At 46.6% G+C, this 23,005-nt stretch overlaps 1 protein-coding gene across 1 annotated transcript in view; it reads left to right on the forward strand.

The window, feature by feature from the left end:
- LOC144733910 (voltage-dependent P/Q-type calcium channel subunit alpha-1A-like) overlaps positions 1 to 23,005 on the forward strand; it is a 184,776-nt gene that overhangs the window by 124,821 nt on the left and 36,950 nt on the right. Inside the window, exons 25-35 of the mRNA XM_078615915.1 lie at positions 2,429 to 2,558; positions 4,365 to 4,424; positions 5,528 to 5,634; positions 7,622 to 7,718; positions 11,595 to 11,755; positions 13,258 to 13,398; positions 13,565 to 13,766; positions 14,923 to 15,087; positions 17,795 to 17,905; positions 18,399 to 18,482; positions 22,182 to 22,298. Coding sequence (XP_078472041.1) covers positions 2,429 to 2,558; positions 4,365 to 4,424; positions 5,528 to 5,634; positions 7,622 to 7,718; positions 11,595 to 11,755; positions 13,258 to 13,398; positions 13,565 to 13,766; positions 14,923 to 15,087; positions 17,795 to 17,905; positions 18,399 to 18,482; positions 22,182 to 22,298 — 1,375 coding nt within the window. The remainder of the gene's footprint in view (positions 1 to 2,428; positions 2,559 to 4,364; positions 4,425 to 5,527; positions 5,635 to 7,621; positions 7,719 to 11,594; positions 11,756 to 13,257; positions 13,399 to 13,564; positions 13,767 to 14,922; positions 15,088 to 17,794; positions 17,906 to 18,398; positions 18,483 to 22,181; positions 22,299 to 23,005) is intronic.

Raw genomic sequence — 23,005 nt, forward strand, 5'->3', positions numbered from 1 at the left:
AAAAAACCCAAACACCCATGTGTAGGACCCCTCCTTTATAATAGTGTTGAGACTCGGCAAGTTTCTCCTGGGAAAATAATCTCACCAATTGACGTGCATTTGAAAGTCCTGCATTTCAAGATCTTTAATGTATTTAGGAGTGCAGGGTTCAGTAACTTGCCCAAAATATGGATAATTTGACGTTTATATTAGTAGTTTTTGAAGGTACGCGTGTAATCTTTCATAGTGCGAATCTATAGATGATATAGATGTTTAATGAACGGATAGCTGAAGCAATACATTCTTACACACTATTTAATGGGGTGTGTCATGACCTCATGATTCAATTAAGGCCATCTCGTGCGTTCAACTTTTAAACCCAAATGAAACCGTTTTTGGTTTGAACACGATGTTGCGAGTCAAAGGAACGCCACCGGTTGCCTTGGAAATGTTTCCCACAATTCCACAGTGGCTGTCTGCCCCACAGCAGCTCGACTTTGTCGCAGGGTGGCTAAGCAGGAGAGCGAACGGCTCACAATTGTAAGGGTATGGGAGGGGGGTTGACTCGGCCCATCGTCCCTTTGGGGGTCGATAAAGTGAGTAACACTCTGTGGGGAAGTCAGAATCAGATGTTTGATTTACACTGGAAGAGTGCAGCTCCTTTTCACGGATGTCTAGTCAACAGTGGTTGTTCTATGGTGAGACTCGCCCCTGCCATAGGAACTTGGAACTTACAGCACTGACTTAGAGCTGTAAACTGAAGCTGATTTGACACCGTACAATATAAAATCTGATACTATGTTCAATACAAATTGTCTTTGTTTACAACATGATTGGCAAGTTATGAAGTGCTTACAGTACGAAGTTTTAAGTTACGAAGGCTAAGAACGCATCCCCAAAGTGCTAATATTATAAGTTATTAAATATACGAAGTTTAAATATATGCACGAAGCTCCAGCAACGTGTCTGCTTCATATATCTTTGTATCCCTTCCCCCACGGTTGGCTACGTATGGTGCGAAAGAAGTTCAACGTGCACACATACATAGACTCGTACAGAGACCCATAGGCTCACCACACAGAGACCCATAGACTCACACAGAGACCCATAGACTCATCACAGAGACCCATCGACTCAAACAGAGACCCATAGACTCACACAAAGACCCATAGACTCTTACAGAGACCCATAGGCTCACACAGAAACCCATAGACTCACACAGAGACCCATAGACTCACACAGAGACCCATCGACTCAAACAGAGACCCATAGACTGACACAGAGACCCATAGACACACACAGAGACCCATAGACTCACACAGAGACCCATAGACTCACACAGAGACCCATAGACTCACACAGAGACCCATAGACTCACACAGAGACCCATAGACTCACACAGAGACCCATAGACTCACACAGAGACCCATATACTCACACAGAGACCCATAGACTCACACAGAGACCCATAGACTCACACAGAGACCCATAGACTCACACAGAGACCCATAGACTCACACAGAGACCCATAGACTCACACAGAGACCCATAGACTCACACAGAGACCCATATACTCACACAGAGACCCATAGACTCACACAGAGACCCATAGACTCACACAGAGACCCATAGACTCACAGAGACCCATAGGCTCACCACACAGAGAGCCATAGGCTCACCACACAGAGCCATAGACTCACACATAAACCCATAGACTCACACAGAGACCCATATACTCACACAGAGACCCATAGACTCACACAGAGACCCATAGACTCACACAGAGTCCCATAGACTCACACAGAGACCCATAGACTTACACAGAGACCCATAGACTCACACAGAGACCCATAGACTCACACAGAGACCCATAGACACACACAGAGAGCCATAGACTCACACAGAGACCCATAGACTCACACAGAAACCCATAGACTCACACAGAGTCCCATAGACTCACACAGAGACCCATAGACTCACACAGAGAACCATAGACTCACACAGAGACCCATAGACTCACACAGAGACCCATAGACTCACACAGAGACCCATAGACTCACACAGAGTCCCATAGACTCACACAGAGACCCATAGACTTACACAGAGACCCATAGACTCACACAGAGACCCATAGACTCACACAGAGACCCATAGACACACACAGAGAGCCATAGACTCACACAGAGAGCCATACACTCACACAGAGACCCATAGACTCACACAGAGACCCATAAACTTACACAGAGACCCATAGACTCACACAAAGACCCATAGACTCACACAGAGACCCATAGACTCACACAGAGACCCATAGTTTGTTGACCCCCCCCCCCCCCGTACACCTACGATTAGCACATGCAGCTATGTACGGTGCAAAAGAAGTCCAACGCGCTTACGTACACATCGAGCTACTACCGTCGTGCTTTAACAAATCTGTGCTATTTTGCAGGCTCCGAAGGCTGTGCCATTACATCGTCACCCTCCGCTATTTCGAGATGTGCATCCTGCTCGTCATAGCCATGAGCAGCATCGCGCTCGCTGCTGAAGACCCCGTGGAGGCGGACTCGCCCTGGAACAAGGTGGGGGCCGGAGGTCGCGTTATGTCTACGTACGTACGTACGTTGAACTTTTAGCTTCGCGACGTACGTAGCCAGCCGTTGCTCGTCCTGGACGTTGCTTCGTCTCTTGGTTCCTCGATGTGTATCCATGACTCGCGACTACTCAATGCAAGGAAGCAAGTGAGTCAGAAGTTGCAATATCTCAGCCACAAAGCGGCGGGGGGGGGGGGTGGAGCGGCCGTTATAGAAACATGGCAACCAGAACAAAAATCAAGTAGCTTATATCTTATAGATATTTGCCTCAGCTGTGTGTCCTTCTTAAAGATGAAAGCTCCATGGGAGTGCCATTTGTTACTTAACATTGATTTATGTTTCGTGCGATGTTTTCGTGTGATGCAGTAGCTTTGCGCTAATTTCTGTTTTTCCTCATTGCTGTATTTTACTTTTGCTTTCGTCCTTTTGGTGACCCAGGTCAGTCCTGCAAATGAGACTACTCTATCCTGGCCTCTTGAGTTCTCACTTGGTAGAGCAAAAAAAAACCTAAAAAAATAACATAAAATCCATTCCCCCCCCCCCCCCCCCCCCGCTAACAATGCTTCAAACTTGTGTAGGGCTATCCGGGACGCACAGCATAGGCATGTGTTTACAAAATATAACCAACTCTGAGCTCTTGTGAAAGATTATTCGTCTTTCGTATGGCAATTCACTTCACTTTGGCCCTGAGAAGGACTCATATTCTTAGGTTTTTTTCGGTAAAGTCACGTAGGTAAAATATCAAAATTATTTGTATTCATTTTGATGTTTTACCTACGTGACTTTACCGAAAAAACCTAAGCATATGAATCCTTGCAGTCACGAAAGCTTCACACCTGAGAAGGACCTTTTCAACTGTTGTTTTCAAGCCGGGATGCCTTTTGTGGGCCGTTCGACCGCCACTTCGATGACATCCGTTGTGCTTTTGCACCTAGCAGGGAAGACCGCGGAACAGGTTGTCCCCAATTGTGAAAGACCATTGTGACGAACAGCGAAATTAACGGAGAGGACGTCCATTTTGATTCCTGTATTCGGTGCAACCATCGCATATCCACCGCGATCGCCTCATCGCCCGCACAGGGCACAGCGTTGTCTGTGCATGGTTGTAGCTGCCGTTTTCTCGACAGATGTTCACAAATTCGCTTACGTCTAAAGCACAGCGACACGTTACCCCGCGTTCAAAGCAGTTTGCTCTTTTTGTTTTTTGCTCGGTGACCTTTTCCTACACGTTGCGACTGGGATTATCTATATATGCTCACATATCCGACCTTTTCGCATATCCGCCTATACCTATGTTCCCAGCGAGTCGAATATGCGATGTTGTACCGTGTGAATTGAATGTGCAGTGAACAAACAGGTGGTCTGTTTTCATTAAAGTAGTGAACGGACCTGTAAAGTCCATTTCTCCATGCGAATAACATCAATTGTATTACTTGTCAATCGGCCTTTGATGCTTTTGTGCACCGATGTGTTTCAGCAGCAATGGCTATTTTGCTTTTTGTGGAGTTGCACGTTTCTTGAAAGTACGCCCACAAAAACCTCCTGGATCGTAATTCGAAAAAAGTTAGGTTATTGCATGCCAAGTGTTGTAGTGCTGATGGCAAACTTTTAAATTAACCACCAAATAAAAAATCATAACTGCTGCTCTATTTATTGTCAGAAATTGCAGTGCATGCATATAGCGAATCTCAGTAGGAGGGTATTACTCGGTTTGATAAATGATTCACTCGGGCAGATATGATGTTGCACTCAACGTTGCTGTGTCTCTCCTCGTGTTGTTTGCCTCTCTTTCAGATCTTGAGAAACTTTGACTATGTTTTCACCGGAGTGTTCACTTTTGAGCTCTTCATAAAAGTATGAATCCTCATCATCATACGCCACTTTTAATTTCACGTACACCTCATGCGAGCTCCAGCAAGGGTGGGCAAGAACAGACTTCATTTTTTGCTTGCAAGTGGAAGTGCACATGAATGAAAAAAACATGCAAATTTCCGTAGTGCATTGGTATAAGTGTATTGCATTTGAAGACGTTAACAGGTGCAACTAATGAAAACGCTCGTGCAAATTCTTGGCACTGCCCTATATCGTTAAGTTTCTTAAATCCCCTTTTGTCTCAGTACGCGCTGCATGATAAATGCATGCACCACGGCCGATTAGTAAAGACGCGTGTGCGGTGGGGTTTAAGTGCGGGTGCTCGCATCACTTCCAATGCGTCTTGCCAGCGTCGAAGAGTAGGCCAAAATATCCAGAGCTCCCTCGAGCGGGAAACTCTTCTGCCTGCAGTGTGGCATGGGCAAGCACCTGCAGGGTTCCGCATTTACATGTTTACTTAACTTATACGAGACGACAGCACTGAGTTTCAACTGCTGATATGCGTGTGGACTTTCTCGCGTTTCCTTCCGCACTCATTAAGCCAAACACCCCAAAGTGGCAAGACCGTGGTTGCCACCGGTCCCGTTTTTTTTCCCAGGATCATCTTCCCTTTGAGACAGCTGTGCTAAGACATCTATCAGTATGCCCTACCCGGTACCGTAAACGTCCCCGATTGTGCCAAATGTGTAATAATACACCTGTTTAACACGTAGACAAATCGCCCGATGATGCTGGATGTAATTACCAGCGAAACGTCGTACTACTCAAATTGTAAATGTTGTGGATTTACTCTCCAATACACCGGTTGGCTGAAGTAGTAACTAATTGGCGTTTTGTTTAAGTGACAAATCCCTTCCTAATTGGCTGTGCCGGGTGGTGGAGGGTTACGACACATTAATTTCTGGAAAATTTCCAGTGAATCAGGTTCCACAAACACGTTTGGGCAGCCCGTTCCAGACGTCCCATCTCTCTTTGCATATTATTCTTCATGATTATTACTATTAGAGCGGTAGATTAAATAAATACATACTAATTTTTCAGTCTTATTTGGTACAGTATCTCGTATGCAACGCCGTGCTTGGCAGATGATCGACTTGGGCCTGGTCTTCCACCCCGGAGCCTACTTCCGTGACCTGTGGAACATCTTGGACTTCATTGTTGTCAGTGGTGCTCTGATGGCATACGTCTTCTCGTGAGTAGTTTGCGGACACACTTGCACAACAGACGCGGGTTTTTTTTTTGCCGTAGTGTAACAAATATTAAAAAACACCACGTTTATTGGAGAGTATTGTGAGTGCACCTGCCGTGTTAGCCAACCGTGTAACGTGACCGTGTTTACAGGTAGGTTGGGTGGGGTGAGGTTGGGGGATATACAAAAATACTCAGCGGGGAACACATGTCACAGTCAATGCTAAACAAACTTTAAAGAAATATTCAATGCCCAACAGAATTACAAGCTATGCTGTCTGCTTTTGTATGTCCTGTGTTCCGCTCTAGCTCCCACCCTCCTGTGTTTATGAGTAAATGGCTGTATTATGATTGCATGTGGTTATTGGTGTTCACCGAAATGGTGAACTTTGGAGAGTTTCTGCCACTGGTGGTGATTATTATTGGACCAGCATTTATAACTTGACTGTGAGAATTCAGAAGGGGGGCTGAGCCCACCCCCCAACCCCTGCCTGATGCAAGGCATCGTTGAGGCATAATGACCTCAAAATAAATGTGTTTAATGGGGTGAAAATATGAGCAAAACGAATACTTGGAAGATAGTTTGTGTTTGTCCCTATGTAACGCATAAACATACTTGTAATGTGTGCTCTTTGGGTCTTTCGGTAATGTGCCTTTGACATTGAGAAGCAGTGCCGCCCAGAATTTGGAGGGTGGGATCAGAACGGGCAATTTACTCTGGGTCTAACACAAAGATGGGCCCAAAAATGGGCCATTTGTTTTTGTTTTACACCAACGAATAATGGAGGCCCCACGTGGCATTCTGCCCCAGGTGTCCAGTCCTGGGCCTGTCGAGAAGATGAGCGTCCGCGTGCTCCGTGCGTGTGAGTGAGTGGGGAGCGGTGGTGTAGCGGTTAGCGTGCTGTACTACGAACCCGGAGACCCGAATTCGATTCCCGCTCACGGCCAACACCAGTGACGATTATCTGAAACGGTACTGGGCCTCCCATAAGTCGACTCAGCCTCAAATGAGTACCTGGTGTGGTGTGTAAGTATTGGCACTCGGGAGACGAGTAGGTCGAGCATGGTGCTAGCCACCCACCCCCTCGTGTATCGTTCAGGCCTTCATAGGTCCTCGCTTAATAGCACTTGCCCCAACAGTCTGTTAAGGCTATACGGGCGAATCTTTGTCTTTGTCTTTGTTTTGTGTGAGTGAAAGATGTGATGTGTTTTCTGTTTTCTTTTTAGCTTTCCCCCTAACGCCTTCGTGTTATTTTTTCTTCCGCTTCAAATCCAACGTCCCCTTGATTTTCACTCACCTCGAAAACACCACACAGGACTCCCTCAGGGTAAATGTCCACGGAGCCACTCGCACGGCACCACCCCTCCTCTTCACCTCTGAACCTCTCCACCCCTGCACGGCAGAACTCCTAGCATGCCCGGAGGCACCCACAAAAAAAAGAATGTGCATTACTCACGTAGAGATATGCTCCCTTGCATGTGGCACCGGATGCAGAGAGAGAGAGAAAAGCCATAACGAAGGGAATAATAAAGAGCTACTTGCAACAGAAACTTTCGCCCCTCTGACTTGCCCGAACCTGACGCCACAGGCACCACCGAGGACGTTCTTGTTCACGTGCCGCTTTGTAGCACCTCCCCCCACCCCCCCCCGTTTTGGTCTTGTCACGCAGAGCGTGAGTCCGAATTTCCGAACCAAAGTGGAAGGACGCTCCCTATGGTTTCAGATTGGGGCGAGTCAAAGCATGATGGCTGCAGAAGACAGACAGAGGCGTGGAACCCCTACCGCCCTCCGCGCCCCCTCCCTCCCACCGCCCTCCGCCCCCCCCATCCAAATATTAATAATTTGAGCGATGGCGAGAAGAACAGTTGCCTGAAGTGCATGTGGTGCAACTGTTCTCGGCTGTGATACAGCTCCTCATTATCTCACTTCCCTGTGGCAACGTGTGTGTGTGTGTGTGCACGTGCGTGCGTTTGTCCGTCGCTACCTCCAGCAACAAGGGAGGCAAGGACCTTAATACGATCAAGTCCCTCAGGGTTTTGCGTGTGCTGAGGCCCCTGAAGACCATCAAACGTCTCCCGAAGCTGAAGGTATGACCACCGTCGTCTTTCATGCATTGATTTCTGACCCGCCCCCTACTGGACGTCTGTGAAAAGAGCTTCATAGCTCATCGGACTACTCCAGGATATATAGAGATTCAGATTTTTTTTCTTCCTCCATAATTGCGGAAATATTTAAGGTATATCTCTACAGTACTGTAATTGTTGATTAGCTATACTCGCCCTATTCGATGCGATATCTATATATAAAATCATCATCCTCACAATACATGGGCCGATCACCAATAGGTGTCCACTGCACATTTCGTAATTGATCTCCACTTTCCTCTGTCTTGTGACAATATGCTCAAGTAGTGGCCACATCTTTCTGGCACCGATCTCTTATGTCGTCATCATCAAGCCATTCTCTGTTCGGTCTTCCTCTCTTTCCGGTTCCTTCCATTTTTCTGAACAACAACACACTTTACGTTTTTCTGTTGTTGTCCATCCTACATGTGTGCCCAAATAGTGGCAGTTTCCTTCTCATCAATGCCTTCTACTATTCACAACTTTTTTTTATTACTTATACATTGGTCATTCTTTGGGACCAGCTTAGATGCAGTATCCTTCTGTAGTAATACATTTAATTTGTTTTATTTTACTTTTATTAATTTAAATTTTTTACCTACGTGACTTTACCGAAAAAACCTAAGAGTATGAATCCTTGCAGTCACGAAAGCTTCAAATCTAGAATTACATTTCTAGTGCCAATATCGCATCTCAATCAGTTATTTGTCTGTGTCCAATATATAAAAGATATTATATATCAACTGCAATTGTAAATAAAATGGCCAAGCATGGATGACCTGAATCCTCATTAGAATTCGTTCTCCACCACTCAAGCATCTTCAGATGCAATGCCCATACAGGGACTCCTCTCCATGCGAACATTCGACTTACAAACTTTCAGAGACACGAACCAACCTGTCCGTATGTCCAGTTGCCTGTTTGGACCGAGAGTCGTAAGTTCAACTGCCGAGCAATAGGTAGCGATGGCGGCATCTACAACTGCAGAACATGAAGAACCATTGGCATCTTCACCGACAGGAGATTATAAAACTTTTAAAGACATTCCCCGTGTTAAGTGTACATGCCATACAACACGTTTGGAGAAAAGTTGGATTTACGAACACATCGACTTATGAACAGACCTGTGGAACCTAACTCGTTTGTAAGTAGAGAAATCCCTCTACTCTAACCGCCCCTCTTAAAAAGACTCACAATGTATCTATACACTACAACGCTTGTGCGATTGTCACGATGGGTCCAAGTCGCTTCTCAAGTGGGTGGTGGAACGGCAGGGCAAATGAGATAAGAGAAGCAGATTAATATGCATATGCTCTCTGTCCTGAATGACAAAAAGCGTGTGAAAGTCAGCTCTGACATAGTCCTAACTTTGAGCATTGATAAGTAAACACTGAGATGAATTAAATCCTGTGCTAAGTGCTGAGACCTCTGGAACCTCACTCTTCCGTAAGTATAGGAGTATCTGTACTTTGACCGCCGTGTGGCACCACTTGCAATGCGATGAGCGTAACTCAGGGGTCGGCAAAACCTGCGGCTCCCGAGCCGCGTGCGGCCCTTTAAGGACTGCTCCGTGAGGTTATCTATTAAGGACCACCATCTCTTATTCACATGCATTGGGGCTCTTGAAATATTGAGGATCTTTTTTTGACCGAATTTGTAGAAAAAATGGCTCTCGTTATTTTGGTTGCTGACTCCCTGGTCTATATGATTGCAATACTCCAGCTGCGAGAAGCTCTCAATTCTAAAACTGCGGCTCTTCTTGTTATTCAGGTTTCTGACTCCTGGTCTTGCTCATCATCAATACCACATCCCTTGTTCCTTCGAGTGAAATTAGATCATTACTTGGGAACGGTGACGTCGTGGTGAGCACACTGCGCAAAGACCCCAGTGACCCGAGTTTGATTCCTGGTCACGGCAGACATCGGTGGCGAGCGATATTTGAATCAATCCAGAGAATTTCGATTGGTAAAATCACCCTTAAATGAGTACTTGGTGTGTAACCATCAGCACTGGGGCCAGGTGTGGTGCTGACCAGACCACCTCTGGATACGCACTGTCAGCCTTAATAGGTGCTCGCTAACAGTGGTTCCCCCAACATGGAAGCCATATGAGGTATTTATGTGTGCTGTTTTCATATGTGTGTGTGTGTGTGCGTGGTGTGGATCACATAGCCACGTGTCTATGCTTTGTTCATTTGCCCTTCTTGTTCCCCTTCACTGGAAAAACTCCCACTGCAACACATCAAACAATCACCTTCACTAACCTGCTTCCGTTCCTGCATTACAACAACCCCAAACCTCTCGTCCCCTAAGCCCATCCTGCTACTGCTACTCCCTGCCCCTGAGCTACAGCCAGGCATATCCCAACCCCTATCACTACTCCTACCCCTATCAATACCCTTACCCCTATCACTACCCCTATCACTACACCTATCACTACCCCTATCACTATCCCTACCCCTATCACTATCCCTACCCCTATCACTACCCTTACCCTTATCACTACCCCTACCCCTATCACTACCCCTATCACTATCCCTACCCCTATCACTACCCTTACCCCTATCACTACCCCTACCCCTATCACTACCCCTATCACTATCCCTACCCCTATCACTACCCCTACCCCTATCAATACCCTTACCCCTATCACGACCCTTACCCCTATCACTACCCCTATCACAACGACAATCCATATTACTACGGAAATCCCTTTTACTACCCCTATCACGACCCCAACCCCTATCACTACCCCAACCCTATCACAACCACAACCCCTATCACTACCTCTGCCCCTATCACTACCCAAACCCCTATCACTACCCAAACCCCTGCTTAACCACTCCCACCTGTTCTCATGTCACCATAACTACACCACCACTCTGAATAACAACCCCACTCACTCTCAACCACTATCAGGTCGTGTACAATTGTATAATTGCTGTAAAACGCCTTGGAATAAGGCACTATGTAAATTTAGATAAGATACGTGTAATACGTCTCTTTTTACCTGGCTCTCCGATGTGGTAAGGTCGGTACCGCGTGATGTTCGGCACGGTGTTCGACGTTTCGCTGCACACCCTGCTGGGGGACGGGGGGGGGGGGGGGACGCGTCGCAGAGCTGCGCAGTGCAACCAGGAAAGCATTTAATTTGCATAATTTGTATGAGAAACATTAACCCCCCCCCCCCTCCTGGCACCTGATTGGCTCGCAAGTAACGACATCACATGTATCCCTCTATTTAAGACCGAAACAGCAGGAGGATTTCTCCACAACTCTGGCTGCCGCCTGATGATGCTGGTTGTTGCAATTACTGACGAAACGCGGTACTCGAATTGTAAATCTTGTGGGTTTACTCTCCAACACACCGGTGTGCTGAAGTAGTAAAGAATTAGCATATTGTGTTTATGTGCCAAACCTTACTAATTGGCAGTGTCAGGTGCTGGCGGGTTTATCGACACATTTATATTCCCGCGATCTAACCGAAAAAAACCTCTATTATGGATATTATTCTGGCAAATCGCCCGATGATGCTGGATGTAATTACCAGCAAAACGGTGTACTCAAGTTGTAAATGTTGTGGATTTATTCTGCAACACACCGGTGGGCTGAAGTAGTAACTAATTGGCGCGTTTTGTTTACGCGACAAACCTTACAGTCTGTGTCGGGTGGATGGAGGGTTACGATAAATGTATACTTACACGATCTAACCCAAAAACCTTATGAATGGATAATATCGGTCGCATTAACGACCGAAGAAAAAATTCTACGCAGTAGCATGTCTCTTTCCTTCACCCTCCTCCTGCCCTGTTGCTGCTGCTGCTCTCTCCTCCCCGCGCAGGCCGTGTTCGACTGCGTGGTGAACTCCCTGAAGAACGTCCTCAACATCCTCATCGTCTACATGCTCTTCATGTTCATCTTCGCCGTCATCGCCGTGCAGCTCTTCAAGGGGAAGTTCTTCTACTGCACCGACAACTCGAAGGCCCTGGAGAAGGAGTGCAGGTGAAGCAAGTGGCAGTGACGTCACCACGGCGCTTGTGCCATGCTAGGTGCACGATGAGGCCACGTGAATTGTCAGAGGCCCGCTGGCAGGAAGTCATGGAATAGACCCAGGTGCCATGGATTGACTGACTTAAGATGGCTGGCAGATGCGCCAACTGTGCTCTCCACTGTGCCAACTTGCTACATTTTAGCCGCCCCGCGCTCCGCTCGTTGTTGAGAGCGTCGCTTCTCTGCCCTCCGTTGTTGCTGGAGGTCGATTGTCTCCAACTCCCCAGCAGCATCCTTCACGAACCTCCTCCACAGAGGCCAATCTAGCATTGACACCACCAACACTACCACCACCACGCAGAGAGGCACTAATGATGATGACTGCATGTCTGCTCTTTATGCCACTGCCAGCAGATTTCAATTTCTCATTGGGCCTTTGTGTGTGTCTATGGTTATCTATGCGAGTCTGTGGGTCTCTGTATGGGTGGATTTCTGCTTGAGATTATGGAAGTCTGAATATAATCCAGGAAGTCATTAAAACAGTGTCACCTGACCCATCTTCTTATGTCAAGACATCATAGAAACAATCAATCAAATGTACACTAGATGTTAACCTATATACAGCATTCATTGTTATTCATGAACTTGCTATTCGCGATTTTAGGTATCCGCTAATCACATCTGGAACTCTACGCGACTGCATTGAGAGAGAGAGAAAGAAACTGATGAGATGAAGTGATGACAGATATAGGGACGAGAGAGAATGTAATGCGAGAGTGTGATGCGAGAAAGTGATGAGATACAGTGATGAGAGATAAAGAGATGAGAGAGAGCTAACTTCTTGAAGCTTTAGAAGCATCTGCAGACGTTGTGCTGTGCAATAGCTATAGGCCAATATCATTATCCACGACGTTTCACTATTCACGAGCATCTCCGGAGCGTGTATCCCTAGGGAATAACGATGGAATTCTGAACGTGAACGAATTAAATTTTCATCTTCTTGGTTCTTTCGGTAAAGTCACGTAGAAGGGAAGTAATAAAATAATAAAAATAAAACATAATGAAATAATTCTCACGACGTTTCGGCCACAACGCAAGCAGCCGTCCTCAGGTGAAGACCAGGTCTGTCAGGAAGACAGCGTCTGAATGAAACACCACCACGCTTGGAGCATATATTTAAGCTGGGTTGGAAGGGGGGAAGGGCACCTTGACAAAAGAATTTGCATATCAAGAGGAATTTAGCATATTTATGGGAAATGCAGGTATGTGATTAGTACTACTTGTGAAATGCGTAGGAGGTGGGCGGGGGGGTTTCAAAGTCATTATGCCCGTGCATTATGCAGGATTAGCAGCATCAAAGGGAGGGGATAGGGGTAGCATTAATAAAGGGAAGGAATGTTAATAGTATGTTACTTCCCTTCTACGTGACTTTACCGAAAGAACCAAGAAGATGAATCCCTGCAGTCACGAAAGCTTAAAATCGAGAATTAAAGTTTATTCTAACTCCTCTCCAGTGGCTACTACCTGCTCTATGGAAAGGACAACGCGGTCAAGGCGGAGAGGCGCGAGTGGAAGAAGTTCCCTTTCCACTACGACAACGTGCTGTGGGCCCTTCTCACCCTCTTCACGGTGTCCACTGGTGAAGGCTGGCCAGAGTGGGTGCCCGTTTTAAAACGCACACCCCACAGCGGGCACGGGGGGGGGGCTCTCCGGAGCTCCCTCTGGCACGGAGAACCTCGCCCTGGCAGTGACGTGAAGGACTGCACCGTCACCGACTACAATGTAGTAACTGTATAATATGTTTTTAATTTGTCTGTGCAGAGTTCTCAGGCACTCGGTGGAGGCGACCTATGAGGAGCAAGGCCCCAGCCCCGGCTATCGCATGGAGATGTCTATTTTCTACGTGGTCTACTTTGTCGTTTTCCCATTTTTCTTCGTGAACATCTTCGTGGCCTTGATTATCATCACCTTCCAAGAGCAAGGAGACAAGGTCATGTCCGAGTACAGCTTGGAGAAAAATGAGGTTGGTGGTGCACCGGTGTTCGTGGTGGAGCTGTTGCCACGGTGGACTGGTCTGCATGCACTGTTAATTACAATCCAGAGGTCGCCACTGCTATTCTATCTCCTGGCGTGGCACTTGAATCATTGGGTGTAGTTTCTTCAATTCACCCCTCTCTCCACTATCCCTGTACACCAAGCAGGATAGGGCGAGATGGTATCTCCCTCACCAAGTATGCAGGTCATGGCTCTGATCCCGACCTTGACCCCTGCTGTATATTTGGAGTTTGAATGTTCTCCCCGAGATCACGTGGATTGTTCTCCGGGTTCGGAGTATTTGGCTGATATTAATGTCCACACGATGATAAGCCGCCTTCGTTGAGCTGTCATTTGTGGCCAGGTCACTTCTGAAAAGGAGCTGTATAGCTCAGCGGGCCTTACCTGGTAAAATCAAATAGCGTTTTATAGTTTAGTATAAATGAGTGCACCACAGTTAGTCGATCAGCAGGTTGGTAGGGTGTGGTGGGGTAAAGTGTGTGCTTATTTCTAAGTTTTCTGGCCAGCGTGGGAGAGTAAGCCAAATACCCTCCAAACATGTATCCACGAATGCCACAATGAGCCCAGGGACTTTTTTCAGGATCCTGCGATGGTTTTTAATTCTGAGATAATTTCAGCCAATTTATAAGTACAACTTTAAACTATAAAAAACATATATTTTCTATTTTACCTTGTAGGGCTCCACTGAGCCTATATTTTTCAGAAGCGACCTGGCCACAAATGATAGCTCAACGAAGTGGCTTATCATGTGGAAATGTATCTCAGCCAAATAATGAGTGCTTATACACTCACCAAGAAAAGAGAAGAGCTCTGTGGATATGCCTCGAGTGGAGGCCCTGCCACAAGCGAGTGGGGTGAGCATGCAATTGCAGGCTGAACCTTTATCTTTTTTTGACCTCACTAAATGACTCGACTTAAAGTTTGACATTTATTTATTCACCCAATTGCTGTCCAGATTTGAACGCGGGGATCTTGGTGGTGCTGACTCATTGCTCAAACCCTGGCACCGCGGGTCATCTCTGAACACACTAATGCATTGCGTTGAAACGCCAACCCCGCTCTCACTTTCCTCCCATTTACCGATGCCTTCGCACTCCTGTCCCACATGCGTCCTATTCTCGCAGAGGGCATGCATCGACTTTGTGGTGAGCGCCAAGCCCCTGACGCGCTACATGCCCCAGAACAGGAACACCTTCCAGTACCGCATGTGGAAGTTCGTGGTGTCCCCGCCATTCGAGTACTTCATCATGGCCATGATCGCGCTCAACACCATCGTCCTCATGATGAAGGTATCTCTACCCCTATCACGACCCCAACCCCCAACCCTCCCGCCCGTTCCCTTCGCGCCAGCAGTGGGTCTGGGTGGGGTGACCGGGTGGGTTGCATCATGGAGGCTGGGAGCCACTCTAGAGAGGGCCTGCGATCCGTAGCTGCAGTAGTGGTGGCACTAAATGCCAATTTTCTTGCTGTACAAACCGAGCCACGCCGGAGTTGTTTCCAAACGAGCACGGCACGGGTCAGGAGGTGCCCAGGTTGTTCTTCCATTGCAGGACACGAGCCGTGCCACTGATGTCACACTCATTGACGAGTTGAGTCGCATGGAGGTGGCGATGCTGTGTCACCTGCGAACTTGACTGATGCCACACTCAGTGGACGCATTGCTTGGCCCCGAACCAGATTTAGATGTCTCGTGAGGCCAGCATGCCACCGTTTTTGGTTCTGGCTTGGCATGAAAAATAGCCAATAGAAAACCAGCAGTATTGTGAGGACCATACAATGTTCGGATTTGCCAATGTTAATGAGGTATATGAGACGGTGAACACACGGAAACGCTAACTGAAGATTGGAGCTGTGGATATGTATATAATGATGCCTTATTTAATTGGTTTATTGTTGTGCTAGCAGAACGTGCATTAGAAATGTGCGTGCGAGGCTCGGTTATTTATGATCTATGGAAATTACATGCAAATGTTATGCTCTTGTTACATTTAGGCTAATGGACGGAACAAATTGTATTAGACTAAAGAAAATTATATACAATGCAAATGAGATGTTAAAATTAGACAAAAATGAATCTGTCCTTGAATTGAATTGCAACCTTGAATCTTGACAATTCATGAAATCAGTTGCGATTTTGGGGTTAATTGACATGCACGCACACTCATAGCCAAGCACTGGTGGCATGCGCCTGTAATCCAGCACTGCAGAGGCTGCGAGGGTTGGTGGATCACCTAAACGTTGTGGCATTCTAGGAGGAACCATACCCTGGCTTGCCATGAGAACGCAGACCAGCAACATGTGGACTGACCTCTATCGTTCCATCTGTGTGGGATAGAGTGTTGCCCCCCCTCACATGTGTAGGTGTTCTCCAGGCTGCTGCGGCTTCCTCCCACGTGTAAACACTTATTAATTGTTCATAATATAGGTTTTTGGGTCAGATCGAGTTATTTATAAATGTGTCGTAACCCTCCACCAACCGACACGGCCAAACAGTAAAAAATGTGTCACGTTTTCAAAGGACAAATTAATTGGCTGAAAACATCTCCATATATCGAGGACCCGCAGAGCTTGGGCAATTGTTGATGCCACCTTTCCACCTGGCTGCCTTCCCGCTTATCTGTGTGATTCCTCGCATCACTGAGTCATTCTCTCTTTTTGTGAAATTATTACTTATCATCGTTTGTAGCGAGGACACCTAGCGCCTGGCCCCGAAGAGTCTGTGTTTGGGACCTATGGGCTTGTGTCAGATTTGCCATTGAATCAATTAAAAGTTTCAGTGTGGGGTTTTCTTGAAATATTTAAAACATGTATTTTTAAGTGGCAGATTGTGGCTCTATTTTGGTGGAGAGGGTGACACATTTCATCATGGGTTTTGCAGTTTTTAGGTGACACATTCACGAAACGAAATGGATAATTAATTTGCAGTGACATCAAATCATGTACTGATGCTGGCTATTTCCAGACCAGTGCTCCTCAAAAAAAAGAGTGCAACCACCGATTTCGTGACATCCTTCCTGTCGCATTCTGAATACCCTCTTAAACCACCTTCCCTGCATCACACCTCCGCCACAAGCTGGCATTGCGCATAGCTTTGCGTTTGCAGAATTTTGGTTTTCCCTGTCATTCTCTCGCTGCTATCGTGGTCACCATTCGCAAGAACTTTGCTCGTTCACTCCTCAATCCCATGTTGAGAATTCAGACGATCGGACCGACCGCTCCGTCTCAACCCATACAGTCCTGTGTTTAACCCCCATAGTGCAGGTCACAACACTGCTCTTCCCTCGCATACTGCCCGACTTTTAAATCCCTCTCATCGTCTCTCTTTTCTCTACCATTTTCTTACAACCGTCAGAAATTCAAGAAACGTTTTAAATATAATGAATTACGCCTTCTGCCCACTGCGTGTCTTGGGCCTTTGGACCTGTGCTCGGTAATTGTGATATTAAAAAGAAAATTGTGCTCAAATTTTGATTGAAAGCTTTCGTGATTGCAGGCTGTCGGACGCTGTCTTTCCGATAGCCCTGTTCTTCACCTGAGGATGGCTGCTTGTGTTGTGGCCGAAACGTCATGTAAATTGCATTTTATTATGTTTCATTTTTATTATTTTATTATTTCCCTTCTACGTGACTTTACCGAAAGAACCAAGAAGAAAAATTGTGCTCCCCCCCCCCTTGGTTCCTCTTCTTCCCCTGTCCCTCTCTTTCTCCCAATATGTTAGTTATCTTTCTCCCTTAACCATTTTCTCCTCCCCATATATGAGCATTCACGTCCCCGTTAGTGGTTCCCCACCTGGGTTGAGCAGTGAGGCCAATTCTCCCCCACTTCATTAAGCCCTGTTGTACCGAACTCGGGGGCTGCTGTTCGCGGATATTGCGTCCCCTCCTCCCTCCGTTCTGTGATCGGCGCTTTGTATCGGGCTCTCTTTGAGTTGTAACAAAAATATATATTGTGCTCAATGGTATAGTTGTATGTGCAGCGTTTTGTTCCCTCTTGCAGTACCACGAAGCTTCACCTGAGTACGAGAAAATTCTGCGCAACCTCAACATCATCTTCACCGTGCTGTTCTTTCTGGAGTGCAAACTGAAGATTGTAGCGTTTGGAATTCTGGTACGCTCCCCCACACGGTGTGCTAAAGGGATGATGGATTATGCGCGGCGTGTTATCATCGGTTAAAAGTGCTGTGCTCACAATTGACAGGTTGTGAGCTCAAAATCGTGGTGTCTGGGAAACTTTAGCCTATCACTCCAATGCTGCAGGGAGTCCATTAATAAGCAGGGCTTAATTTCAGCCAGAGTGGTCCAGCTCTGAGTCATTTTGGGGGTTAGTGGGGGTGGGGGGCTATAGAAAATATTCCATGAGAACTCAAGCCCTGAATAGTCGTCATGCCATGCACAGTCAGCTTCCCACCATCGGTATGTGGAATACCCACCACTGGTCCCAGGCTGCCAATGGAGATCAGCGCTGTGCAATTGTACATTTCAGCAGGGAGGCACTTTGACCTTAACGCCAAGTGTTTTTTCGTCGCTTCAATAAGCAGAACATGTTGATTTTCTTTTTTGTAATAGTACTTTTGTAAGTTCGTGTTTGTTTGTCTCAACAGAACTATTTTCGGGATGCTTGGAACGTGTTCGATTTCGTTACTGTGCTGGGAAGCATCACAGACATTCTCGTCACGGAGCTTGGGGTAAGTTTGTCCGTATTCGAATATCAGTCGATCACACATTTATGTTTGTCGATTACTAAATTTTGACTTAAAACTTTCGTGACTACAGAAATTCATATTCTTTGGTTCTTTCGTTAAAGTCACGTAGATAGAAAAATAAAAGTAAATAAAATAAAACTATGAAGTTTCGATCACAACACAAGCGATCGTCATCAGGAGGAAAAATGGTTGAAGGCCACTGAAGGCAAGCTGTTTTTAAAGGTTTAAAATGGGCGTGGCACAAGCGTCCTGGCATCGGAATGCAGTGGGCGGGGCATATGTGCCCTGGGGTCAGAGAGCACCATGGTGAAGCACGGAAGGTGACAAAGAAAGGGAACTTGGAAGGTGACAAGAAGGAAACATCACAACCAGTGACATTTCGATCAAAACACAAGCGAGTGTTGTGATCGAAATGTCGTAGTTTTATTTTATTTACTTTTATTTTTTTCTGTCTACATGACCCAAAGAATATGTCGATTAATATTTTATTGTTATATTGCTCAATTAGAAGGACACTTGATTAGAGTTAGCCTGCATTGAATTAGCATATAAAGAAGTTTAGGGGTAAAAATTAAATGGCTTCATTATTTTATTCGAAAGGTGGAAATTAATTTCCAGAGAATTGAACACATTGGCTAAATTGTTGTTTTAAAATTCACAATGCCACCCTTGGCATCCTTTGCAGCTTACATGTCTCATCTCTTCATATTTAAATCATTGAGCTTCATTTAACTGTCATCACGGTGATATTCATTCTATACTTGTCTTTAATAATGGAGACCCATGAAGACATTTTTTACGTTTTTATCACGATTCATTTTTCCATCATTGTCCTGGATACAAACTGACCACTGCCATGGGAATGCGGAAACAGCATCCACCGTTGCTTTTGGGCCACGAACAGAAATTAGTGCCACACCATTGCTCTCATGAACCGGGAATCTTTTGACTTGCATTTTTGAAATAATGGGTTTGATTTCGGCACACGATGGGCTATTCCTGTCATTGCAATTGGGCCTCAAAACAGCCACTTTTAGCGCAGATGGAGTGCTCTGCGAATTCTCCCGCCTGAGTGGCGGTGCGAATCGAACGATCGATTCTCTACAAAGCATCTACAGCGGTGACCGTGCGGAGGATCGGCTCGCTCTTCCCCCAACCATACTCTTCCCCCCCCCGACCCTGCCTTCAAATTTTATTAATCGCTGACTTCAACTCATTTTGATGTTCGTACGCACCATCCGATTGACTCGATGCGTGCTCTTGATGTGTGTGTGTGCGCGCGCGCGCACGTGCATGCGTGCGTCTCTGCGCGTGTGTGCGTTTGTTTCCATCACCTTCCGCCCCCCCACCACTCCACACACCCACCCGACGCATCGTCAATCCTGACCACGTCCTGCCCTGTCCCCCTGCCTTCCCTCTCCTCCATCTTCCATGCCATTGCCACGCCATCTCCCATAAAGAGCCCCGGCCCGGTTAGTTTTGCATGCACACGGCACGGTCCTTTTAGACGCGAGCACGCGAGTCGCATGGCTTTGCACACACGGTGGCTGTGGTTTTATTTCCCACCCGCCCTACCCCCCCGCCCCGTTGAGTCGGTGCCACACACGTTCATGTTCGTGTCTCGATTAGCACGGTTCACTACGCACGGTGCAAAATAAAGTCTACATACGCACATGCATATTTACGCCACACTTTCTTCTCATCTGTACGTCGTGGCTTTTTGTGTCCCCTCCATTGTGGCGCAGACTGCGGTGGTTGGATTGCGGTTACAAAAATATATAGTTTTTTTATCGTTATTTTTGTAAATATGTAGAGATGTACTTTGACTTGAATTGTGAACAGCTCTCCGTGTATGTATACCATATGCACGGTCACACACGTTTTTTTGGTGTCCCTTAACCACATCTAAAAATTGTGTGGGGTATCTTCGCCGTATCTAAAAATGTTGTGGGTGTTTCTCAGCCATTTTTTATGTTATGCTGCGGCATATCTCATAGCCGCATCTAAAAAAAGGTTACAGGGGTTCTGCCATAACCCATATATGTAAATATTCTATAGACATTTAATTAAATTTTGCGAGAAAGTCAAATGTATTTCTCAGCAGGCACGTTCAGTTATCATGTTATTGTCCTTCCCCCGCACCTCGAATTAGCATGAATGGCTACGTACAGTGCGAAAATAAGATCAACACACATACATCGTGTATTATACAGAACACGTGACATTTCCAACGCTGAACAATACGTTAGCAGGTGTCATGACAAGTGCTAAAACAAACAAACAAAAATCCACTGAGAAATGTGGAGAGATGTGGTGGCAGCGGTTTATGAATACTGGGCCAAGAGATCAAACAGCAATTGGGACAAAAAGCACTTGTGGCAACAATGCTGCTTGGTATTTGGTCGAAGAGTGGCATTGATGTAAAATTTTAATTGTGAATGCACAGCATATTCCTACATGACGGTCTTTAAATCGCTTGACCGGTCCATAGACCCTTTTCTGCCTTTCTAGATGCTAGATTACAAGATGTTAATTGCAGTGACTTCGCTGCATTGCTGATTATTATAATTGTTGCATTCATTTAGCGGACGAGTGTCAGTGTTGGACAGTAGCCTTGAGCAGTTCTCATGCTGCAAGGCAGTGACTGGGTTGCTTGCCATGCACAACACAAGCGATCGTCATCATACAAACACCTTAATATCAGAAACGTGACGTACGGTTTAAATCCCTCCACGTCTAGTTTTCAGCTCGTAATCGTGTAGCGTTCGATATGGTGTGGCCAACGTTTCTCTCCACGTGTACGGGAGCTTCTTTCCGTAACTGAATTCCACTTCTTCTTGGTTCTTTCGGTAAAGTCACGTAGAAGGGAAATAATAAAATAATAAAAATAAAACATAATAAAATAATTCTCACGACGTTTCGTCCTCTGGTGAAGAACAGGTCTGTCGGGAAGACGCTGAACAATACGTAGCAGGTGTCTTCCCGACAGACCTGTTCTTCACCTGAGGACGGCTGATAATTATTTTATTATATTTTATTTTTATTATTTTATTATTTCCCTTCTACGTGACTTTACCGAAAGAACCAAGAAGATGAATCCCTGCAGTCACGAAAGCTTTAAATCGAAAAATGAATTCCACTTCCTGAATTAATAAATTCAATTCCTGACGAAAGCTCCCGGCGTGGTAGCGCACAACGAAACGCCGGACATCCTGCCGAACAACGCGCGGTGCAACCTTGAGAGCACACCGGAGAGCCATAAATTGTCGCGCGGACGAGAGATTCACATCAGACTGTTGAACTTTTCTTGTTGAAAAGTCATCGTAAAAAAGTATGCTTTTAAATTGAGATCTTTGGATTTAGATTTGAAGCTTTCGTGACTTGCAGGAATCCATACTCTTTGGTTCTTTCGGTGAAGTCACGTGGGTAGAAAATAAAATAAATCACGACGTTTCGATTGCAACACAAGCAATCATCATCACGTGTGGTTTTCCCACCTGATGATGATTGCTTGTGTTGCAATCGAAACGTCGTGATTTATTTTATTTTATACCTACGTGACTTTACCGAAAGAACCAAAGAGCATCTTTGAATTTCCATGAATGGCGTGCGTCGTTGTGCCATGGCCTTCGCCGCTGGCAAGTCTCTTATGTTCCAGGCACTTTTCCTTGCTCCTTACAGAAAAACTTCATCAACCTAAGCTTCTTAAGGCTTTTCCGGGCGGCACGTTTGATAAAACTCCTACGCCAGGGCTACACCATCCGCATCCTCCTCTGGACGTTCCTGCAGTCGTTCAAGGTACAGCCCAGATACTTACAGTATATACACTTTTTTTTATTATCATTATTCTAATCACCATTGCTAAGCACAAACCCAAAGGCCCGAGATGCCAAGCAACCTGCAACAAACAGCACCGTTGAAGTTTGCAACAGACGAGGTAATGTTTAAAGAGTGTGGGGAGGCGAGACGATGGGAGAGGGAATTCCGAAGTGGAGCAGTGCGAGTGGAGCAGTGGGAGCGGAGCAGTGCGAGCGGAGCAGTGCGAGCGGAGCAGTGCGAGCGGAGCAGTGCGAGCGGAGCAGTGCGAGCGGAGCAGTGCGAGCGGAGCAGTGCGAGCGGAGCAGTGCGAGCGGAGCAGTGCGAGCGGAGCAGTGCGAGCGGAGCAGTGCGAGCGGAGCAGTGCGAGCGGAGCAGTGCGAGCGGAGCAGTGCGAGCGGAGCAGTGCGAGCGGAGCAGTGCGAGCGGAGCAGTGCGAGCGGAGCAGTGCGAGCGGAGCAGTGCGAGCGGAGCAGTGCGAGCGGAGCAGTGCGAGCGGAGCAGTGCGAGCGGAGCAGTGCGAGCGGAGCAGTGCGAGCGGAGCAGTGCGAGCGGAGCAGTGCGAGCGGAGCAGTGCGAGCGGAGCAGTGCGAGCGGAGCAGTGCGAGCGGAGCAGTGCGAGCGGAGCAGTGCGAGCGGAGCAGTGCGAGCGGAGCAGTGGGAGCGGAGCAGTGCGAGCGGAGCAGTGC

Source organism: Lampetra planeri, chromosome 49 (assembly GCF_965212315.1).
Source record: "Lampetra planeri chromosome 49, kcLamPlan1.2.h2, whole genome shotgun sequence".
Taxonomy (NCBI): Eukaryota; Metazoa; Chordata; class Hyperoartia; order Petromyzontiformes; family Petromyzontidae; genus Lampetra; species Lampetra planeri.